Raw genomic sequence first — 9279 nt, forward strand, 5'->3', positions numbered from 1 at the left:
GCTAAAATATTGAACTGACTTCCATAATTCTAAGAGGAAAAGCGGGCAGCAATCTGGTTAATGCTGTGAAGGGGGAGTTCCTAGGAGATCTGTCTCAAAGTTGTATTTGCATAGCAAACACACTGTCTTTACTTAGATTAAGTATAGATCAATAAAAAGTCAGTGTTTTCTAAAATGCTTTTATTCGTGTTTTATATAAGATTAAGGAAACATCATCTGTCCATAAAAATATAATTTATAGTACCCTGAGGGAAGTGGCAAGCGATTCCAAGATGATGGAGAGGTTGACAAGGACTAGAGATTTTTATTTTCTTAGTCCTAAGGGTCTATTTGCATCTTTTAAGTGGGTGCATGATGTGGTCCAATTTACATGATTGGATGAAGGAAGACTGAAGACTAAAAGGCCAATAAAAATTATAACTAACATTTATTGGGCATATAATCTGTGACAGGTACAGTCAACTCTCAGTATTCCAGAAGGATTGGTTCCAGGACCCCTGTGGATACCAAACTCTGTGGATGCTCAAGTCCCTGATAAAAAATGGCATAGTATTTGCATATAACCTATGCACATCCTCCTGTATACCTTAAATCATCTCTAGATTACTTATAATACCTAATACAATGTAAATATTATGTAAATAATTGTTATATAGTATTGCTTTTGTATTATTTTTATTGTTGTACTATTTTTTATTTTTATTTTTCAAACATTTTCTATCTTTGATTGGCTGAATCAGCAGATGTGGATCCCAAGGATACAGATGGCTAACTGTGCTATTCTAAGGTTTTTCCATTTATTCTCCTGTTTTATGCAGATTAATTCATTTAGCCCTCCCACCTACCCAATGTATTATCATCATCCTCATTTTAAAGATGAGAAAACAAAGGCACAGGGAGGTTAAGTGACTTTTTCCAGAATTACAAAGCTAGTAAGTGACAGAGCTAAGATTCTCTAGCGTCAAAACTCATGCTCTTCATCAATATGCTATAATGGTCCCCTTTTCTATAAGATTGCTGCAATGCCATAAGCTTGAAATTGCAAAGGTCAGAATTACTATTATACAATGGCAATAATGATGAAAAGGTGGGGAGATACTTGTGAGAAATTCAGGAAGCAAAACTGACAATGTGAGGGAACAGCTGTGGAATGAGAGGACGAGGGGAATCTAAGATGACTCTCAGACTTCAGACTTGACTAACTGAGTAGTAGATGGGCCATTCACAGAAATGGGAAATTCAAGAGAAGAACTCTAGTGGAAAAGATCTAAATTATTGGTCATTTCATGTTTGATGTGCCTGTGAGACAAAAAGGATAGCCAGGAAGTAATCAGAGATGCTAGTCTGGAGCCTAAGAAAGAGATCTAGGCTAGAGGGGTAGATTTTGGAGTTATCATACAAATTTGTTAAAGGCAATTTCACCTAAGAAGAGTATGTGGAACAGAGAGGACTGAGAGCAGAATTCTGGGGAACATCATCATTTAGGGAATAAGACATTAAAAGTATACAGTAGAGAAGGTAAGATACCAGAAGAGAGTGGTGTCATGGAATTCCAGGATGGAGTTTCAACTACGGCAAAATTGTCTTTAATCCCAGTACAAAGTAAGCTCTATGAAGCCATGGGACATATCTTTGTTCACCAATGTATCCCCAATGCCTAGAAACCTGGCACATAGCAGATGGTCAAAAACATTTCCCAGCCTAATAAAGAAGAAAACAAATCAACAGTATTAAATCCCACACGAAGTTCTGGGAAGACAAAAATCGAGAAGTATATATTTTATTTAGCAACTTTGGGAGTGACTCACTAACGATCTTGTCCAGAGCACTTTCAGTGGCATAGTGGGGCAAAAAGCAAAATGGGAATGCCTTAAAGGAATAAATAACAAGAAAGTTTTCATGTATTACTTTTCTACATTTTTTTAATTGAAAAAAATTCTTGGGGTGCAGCCAGAAAGGTGGCCGCCTCCTCGCCCGTCACGCAACACATTTTTTTAAAATTATTAAATAGAAAAAGAATGACAAAAAATTCATAGAAGTTGGTTTGAGTGAGGAAGTGTAGCCACTGGCACGGCCCATTTCTGGATGAAATCTTGTCACGTAGGAAATAAGGAACATAGAGCTGCAATTACAAGGGGCACAGGATCAAAAGGCATTTTTCCTTAAAATGGGAGGAAACTTGCCTTGTTCACCGTCGAATTGCCGGGGCCAGGCACAATCTGGCCACTTAACAAGAGTGTTCAATGAAGCCCTAAGCTGCCCGGTGGCCGGCTTGCAGGACGCTGTCGAACACACACGGGCGCTGGAGTCTTTCCTTTTGGATTAGACAGAGATAAATGAAAGCTCAGGCTCCGTCCCAGACAGCGCAGCACCCCGCCCTAAGCTCGCTCACTTTAGACCGCGTGGAAACCAGGGGCCAACAGGACGGACACCCGCGCACCAGGGAGTTGCGGAGTGGGAGGGGAAAGCACAGCCCCGCCCGCTGACAGGCCTTTCATCTCCATTATCCCCGTGTTCTGCAGGCCCCTCCCGAAATGGCTCTACTTTCTCACATGCCTCGGACGAAGCGGAAGTGAGGTAACCTGTCGCGCGCGATTGGCGTAAGCAGAAATTGCTTTGCGGCCCGCACGGAAATTGCCTTCCTTTCGGCTTCCGCTCTTGGTCCATGTGAGACAAGCAGGCTGCTGAGATGAGCGCGACCCGAGCTGCGGAGAGGTGAGCGATAAATAGGGGACGGTGGGTTCTGGGTCTCCTTGAGGGCCGGGTTCCCCAGATGTGGGGAAATGGGAGCTGCCTTTTAACACACGACAGTGGCTCCCTTCCTAAGATTTCGCCACTCGTTACTATTTTCTGTGACCCATCCTATCTAGCCCTTTTAATTTAATTTAATTCGCTCTTTCCGTTCCTCAGCTTTTTAGCAGCATCCCTGTTGGTCCTGATGCTGCGTCTCCCACTCCAGCTAAGTTAATATGTTTCACTTTCCTCGTCACGTGACTCCTTTTCCTGCCTCTGCCGCAGGCTGCTTTAACTATACGCGCAGGCGGTGCAGTGGTTATAAACTCCCCGCATCTTGGAAACCTTTGCTGATTGGAGTCATTCACCACGTTTTCGCATGATGTTTCATGTCCCCCCGAACTAGATTTAGTCCGTTTAGTAGTGTTTGCCTTGCTACTACCGATACGTGCTGTTAGGTAACAGTACACATTATGATTTGTTTGTGGGTACTAACCTCCTTAGTTAAGCACCTACCTTGCCGAGCAAACCCCAAGAAAAATGGCTTACTCAGCTGCTTTCGACCAATTAATTCCCTGTTTCCCCATTCCTGGGAGCAAGTGATCAAGGCGACATTTTTGAGTAGGAATACACTTAGAAATAACAACAGTGAAACTGCCCTACCTCGAGGGCCAGCAACAGCGTCTTCTGCCACCTTAAACCTTAGAGTTTGACGTTTTTATAGCTTCCCAAAGGTCAGTAGGAAATGAATGGAGTGCCAATCACTGCAGTGTTAGAGGTTTTTCAGGCAGTTTCGTATGGTCTATCACCAACCACTGCTCACCTCTTAGAGGTAATGTGTGACTTCGGTCTAAATTCAGTGTCTTCGCAAATTTCCAAAGGCGTTCACACTGTTTTCTTTGTACACCTTCTAAGAGATGGGGCTATTCTGTGCTGAGAACTAAAATTTATAATGTTTTAATAGAAAGTTATTCCAAATGATACTATTTCTCTGTTGCCTTTTGACAGCCTTCTGGCTTTGAGCCAACAGGAAGAACTAGTGGATTTGCCAAAAGACTACCCCTTGAGTGCCAGTGAAGATGAGGTGGGTGACAGCTGCTAAACTACCCTCAAAAGTAGGCCAGGCGCGGTGGCTCACGCCTGTAATCCTAGCACTCTGGGAGGCCGAGGCGGGTGGATCGCTCAAGGTCAGCAGTTCGAGACCAGCCTGAGCAAGAGTGAGACCCCGTCTCTACCAAAAAAAATAGAAAGAAATGATCTGGACAACTAAAAAAATATATAGAGAGAAAAAATTAGCCGGACATGGTGGCGCATGCCTGTAGTCCCAGCTACTCGGGAGGCTGAGACAGAAGGATTGCTTGAGCCCAGGAGTTTGAGGTTGCTGTGAGCTAGGCTAACGCCACGGCACTCACTCTAGCCAGGGCAACAAAGCGAGACTCTGTCTCAAAAAAAAAAAAAGAAAAAAGAAAAAAAAAAGTAGGGTAGACAGCACCTTCCTGGAAAGGAAAGGGGTGATAACATTATATATTTGTTCCTGTCTCTCAAATAAATTACAGAGTTATTTAGTATTTCATGTATAACTATTATATTAAGTGCTTTGGAACTTTGAAGTCTATAAGTTACAGTCACTGTCCTCAAGTTGTTTAAGTATAGTTTATAAGGCCAAAACACATGGTCCTCATTACATGATTTCCGCATTTCCCAAGTTTGGATTTCTGTGAAGAGTTATTTAATTATCTGATTGAAATATACATATATGTTTTAAGCTGGATTTCCAGCAGATGCTATAGGAATTCCAACTCTTTATTACCTTGATAAAACTACTTAAATTGGGCTGGGCGCGGTGGCTCACGCCTGTAATCCTAGCTCTCTGGGAGGCCGAGGCGGGCGGATTGTTTGAGCTCGGGAGTTCGAAACCAGCCTGAGCAAGAGCGAGATCCCGTCTCTACTAAAATTAGAAAGAAATTAATTGGACAACTAAAAATATATAGAAAAAATTAGCCGGGCATGGTGGCGCATGCCTGTAGTCCCAGCTACTCGGGAGGCTGAGGCAGGAGGATCGCTTGAGCCCAGGAGTTTGAGGTTGCTGTGAGCTAGGATGATGCCACGGCACTCTAGCCCGGGCAACACAGTGAGACTCTGTCTCAAAAAAAAAAAAAAACTACTTAAATTGTTTTTTCTTGGGTGGGGGCATATAGCATATCTGTTTTAATAACAAGGAGGGGGTTTTTGTTTGCTTTTTTTCTTCCTTAATTTTTTTATTTGGAGACAGAGTCTCACTCTGTCACCTGAGGCTAGAGTGCCCTCGTGTCAGCCTAGCTCACTTCAACCTCAAACTACTGGGCTCAAGCCATCCTCCTGCCTCAGCCTCCTGAGTAGCTGGGACTACAGGTGTGCCACCACACCCCAGCTAATTTTTTCTATTTTTAGCAGAGATGGGGTCTCACTCTTGCTCAGGCTGGTTTCAAACTTCTGAGCTCAAGCAATCCTCCTGCCTTGGCCTCCCAGAGTGCTATGATTACAGGCATGAACCACCATGCCCAGCGCAGTTGTTGTTTTCTCTAGGAAAAGCCACCTTGGTGATTGCGGCTATGACTTAAACTATATGTTCGTGGTTTTGTGTCACATGACATTATACTATACAGAAACATCATTCTCAGCCCTTTTTATCCCAAAACAAGTTAGGACAGAGGCATGACATTAGCTCCCAAGTTACTAAGGGTCTATGTTTCTTATAATGAGAGAGTTTAGATTTTGAACCTGTTCTTTCAGTTTGAGCTAGAATGCCTGCACACCAGACCTCATCTGATTTCCCCATTCTCCACTGACCAAAAGAATGAGAGATTTTATATGGGCCTCAATTTCCATGTTGTCTTTTCTCTCCCCTCATTATTCTGATGGTTTTTCCTTTTCTGTGTCTAGGGGGACAGTGATGGAGAGAGAAAGCATCAAAAGCTTCTGGAAGCAATCAGTTCCCTTGGTGGAAAGAATAGGTAACATTCCCCTCAGTTTGGGCAGGTTATAGCTGATTCCATGAGACTTCTCTCCAGCTAACATTTATTGAGTGCCTAGTGTGAAGATCTTAATACCAGTGCTTGGCACATAGTCAGCATTATATAGTGGTTAGCTATTATTATCCTTACTGCTGTTACTGTGGTAGGCCTTCATGTATTTGAATTCTCACTTAATTCACACTTACAATCTTTTGAAGCATTGAGTAGGCATTACTTATTCCCATTAGAGAATTGACTTATCCCCAAGGTCACCTGGCTCATAAGTAGCAGATTCAGGTGTTTGAATCCAAGTCCAATATGTTTTCCACTATGCCTACCTTGTATTACCTTGTGTTCTTGAGGGGCTGAGTCTACATAAAGAGAAGAGATGAGGGTTAGACTACCAAGTCCAGATTAGAAATAGATTTCCTGATTGCTTTGTGACAAAACCTGACTCTAGGAGAGAAATACAAAAAACTGAAGCCTTGTTTGAGAAGTGTTTGTTCCCCTGCAAAAGCTACCCATTCCTATTGTATTGTTTTGCCTAATTCCAGGCGGAAATTGGCTGAGAGATCTGAGGCTAGTCTGAAAGTGTCAGAGTTCAATATCAGTTCTGAAGGTAAGTTGAACAAAGGAAGATATTTATGCATGGAGCTTTCGCAGTTCCAGAAGCACAGTGGTCACCCCCCCCCTGCCCCCGCAGGAGCTGTCTTTGATGTGGTTAATGACTCATACCATATGTACCAAGGAGGGTGGGTGAAGAAGGGTAGTCAAGTGCCCTTGAGTTTCTTCCATTTCTCAAAGAAAGACTAGAAGGCTATGTTCTTGACCTGTGGAGCTTGATGAGATACTTCTGGGATAGAAGCTGCCTCTTACGAGCTTAGTCATACTTCATATTTGTATAGCTCTTTAGTGTGCACAATTTCATTTTTATTTCAGTTCTCTCAAAATGCCTTGAGTTAAGACAGGCAGATGTTTTCTTCAGCTGGAGCTCAGAGGTCAAGTTACTTAAGGGCCATTGCCTAGTACAGTGTTTCTCAACCTTTTTTTCTTTAGACATTTTTATTCTTTGCTGCTTCCCACCCCCTGCCTCCCCTCCACCCCATGAAATCAAATATTAAGGAATAAGATTTTGTTGGACAGTGTTGAGCTTTGGAGGGACACAAAACTTTGTAATATCTGAGAATTTTTGCCAACCCCTCCCTACCCCAAACCAATTTCCACCCCTGGGGGGTGGTGAAAAATCACCCATGTGAAGAAGACATGCTCTAATAAGTGTGGCAGAGTTGGGGTTTTAACCTGATACCAAGTCTAGATGCCAAATTTTTGTCACCCTCTTCACAACTTAGGCAGCTGGAATGGGTTTTGTTTTTGTAGTAACTACTGGTGTAGCCTCTCAGAGCAAGTAACAATATATTTATTCCAAGCATATTCATTCAGATATTTATTGTACTTCTACTATGTATCAGTTATTTTTCTAGATACTAAGGCTACAGTGAAGAATAAGATATGATCTCAGAGGGCTTACATTCTAATAAGGGGAGAAAATTAGTGAATTAAAACAAAATGATGCATCCTAGCACTTTGGGAGACCAAGGCAGGAGGATCGCTTGAGGTCAGGAGTTCAAGACCAGCCTGAGAAAGCACGAGGCCCTGTCTCTATAGAAAATAGAAAAATTAGCCAGGTGTAGTGGCACGCACCTGTAGTCCCAGCTACTTGGGAGGCAGAGGCTGGAGGATCGTTTGAACCCAGGAGTGTGAGGTTGCAGTGAGCTATTGATGATGCCACTGCACTCTAGCCTGGGCAACAGAGTGAGACCCTGTCTCCAAAAAAAAAGGAAGAAGAATAATAAAACAAGACGATACAATAAAGTGACTAAGTGGCTACTTTAGATTGATTGGTCATGAAAGGTCCATGAAGAAGCAAAATTCGAGATCTGAATAAGAAAGTCGACCATGTAAAAATAGGGGAAAGCACTTCAGGCCAGGGAAGTGGAAAGGCTCTTAGGAAGAAACAGCACAACATGTTGGAAGAATAGGAAGAAGGCCCATGTGACTAGAGAGCATTGTAGAGGGTGGGGAGTGACATGAAGTTGGAGAGGCAAATGGGGACCAGATCCCATAGGGCTATATCCTTTAGGTTGATGAGATTCCAGGTATGATGGGGAGTCATTGGAGAATTTTCGGCAGGATGATGACATGCTGTGGTTTATATTTTCAAAAGATTAACTTTGGCTGCTATGTTAAGAATGAATTGAAGTATGGCAAGAGTGGAAGCAGAAAAACCAGGAGAAAAGCAAATGACTTTTTTCAAATAAATGTTTTTTTTCTCTCTTCTACCCCGCAACACATTTGGGGGTGAACGTAGGAGAGTGATGGTGTCACCATGGTTAGGAATAGGGGGATTGAAGTAAGAGAATTATTCTTGCTTCCCTGCACATTTGCTGGTCTACCAGCATTTTCTACTGAGGATACTCCCTACATTATATTAAAATTTTGCCCTACTTCTCAGTCTGACCAGAAAGTTTGGCTTTTCTATAGGATCAGGAGAAAAGCTGGTCCTTGCAGATCTGCTTGAGCCTGTTAAAACTTCATCCTCATTGGCCACTGTGAAAAAGCAACTGAATAGAGTCAAATCAAAGAAGACGGTGGAGTTACCCCTTAACAAAGAAGAGGTTGAACGGGTGAGTTATAGAGAAAGTGGTCCACTAAAGGGAAGAAGTTGAATTGACAAGAGAAAATAGAATAATATAATAAGAGCAAGAGGGAAAAGGCCAGAAAAATGGGAGGGGGGAAGTTGTGATTTCCCCATCGTGGACAAGATTAAAAATAATCTAGGGGGAAATGTAGTCCTGAGAAGCAAGAGGTAATCCCTAGCATCCTGATTTCTTTCTTGGGCTAAGAAACATTGCCTGTAATTCTTGTTAGTGCTTTGCGTTTGACGCTTAATCTTGTGGCTCTTTCCTTTTATGGACTTTGCCTGCTTCAGATCCACAGAGAAGTTGCATTCAATAAAACCTCACAAGTCCTCTCCAAATGGGATCCTATCGTCCTGAAGAACCGGCAAGCAGAGCAGCTGGTTTTTCCCCTGGAGAAGGAGCAGCCAGCCTTTGCCCCCATTGAACATGTGCTCAGTGGCTGGAAGGTGAGTACAACAAAATGAAACTGAACCTTGAAAGGTGAGATTTTGCAACTTTGAGATTTCAGAGCCTGCGAGTGATTTGATTGGACGTATTAAGCCTAAATCCCAGCTTAAGTCATCTTAGCTTAGTGGTCAGAAAGGGAGAAAGTGGGGTAGCATACCTTCGTTGTCAGTCACGCAATACACAGGAGCTCTGCAGTCACTTTTCATTTGCTTTTAGTATACGGTACTTGGCTATTTCCATTTTTGTGTGTTAAAATATCTGATTGACAGTATAGAGGGAACATAACAATGTTTTCTTTCTTATACTCCAGTTTTTAAAAAGCACTTAAAGCCACATTCTGATCCTAGGAAAATTGGGAACTGGGTAGCATTAATGATAAGTTAAGATACATAAGCAACAGGCTGGGC

General features: G+C 42.5%; 1 protein-coding gene across 2 annotated transcripts in view; it reads left to right on the forward strand.

The window, feature by feature from the left end:
• The first annotated feature begins 2591 nt into the window (after positions 1 to 2591).
• The window catches only part of UTP14A (UTP14, U3 small nucleolar ribonucleoprotein, homolog A (yeast)), a 19312-nt gene continuing 12624 nt past the window's right edge, over positions 2592 to 9279 (forward strand). Inside the window, exons 1-6 of one of the 2 annotated variants that reach the window (XM_012653463.1) lie at positions 2592 to 2715; positions 3742 to 3817; positions 5656 to 5726; positions 6281 to 6345; positions 8268 to 8410; positions 8716 to 8871. In XM_012653463.1, the coding sequence (XP_012508917.1) occupies positions 2690 to 2715; positions 3742 to 3817; positions 5656 to 5726; positions 6281 to 6345; positions 8268 to 8410; positions 8716 to 8871 (537 nt within the window). In that variant the 5' untranslated portion in view covers positions 2592 to 2689. Of the gene's footprint in view, positions 2716 to 3741; positions 3818 to 5655; positions 5727 to 6280; positions 6346 to 8267; positions 8411 to 8715; positions 8872 to 9279 lie in introns of those variants that run through there. The other variant, XM_012653464.1, reaches the window with a different exon arrangement.

The sequence above is a fragment of the Propithecus coquereli genome, unplaced genomic scaffold (assembly GCF_000956105.1).
Source record: "Propithecus coquereli isolate 6110/MARCELLA unplaced genomic scaffold, Pcoq_1.0 Scaffold42, whole genome shotgun sequence".
Taxonomy (NCBI): Eukaryota; Metazoa; Chordata; class Mammalia; order Primates; family Indriidae; genus Propithecus; species Propithecus coquereli.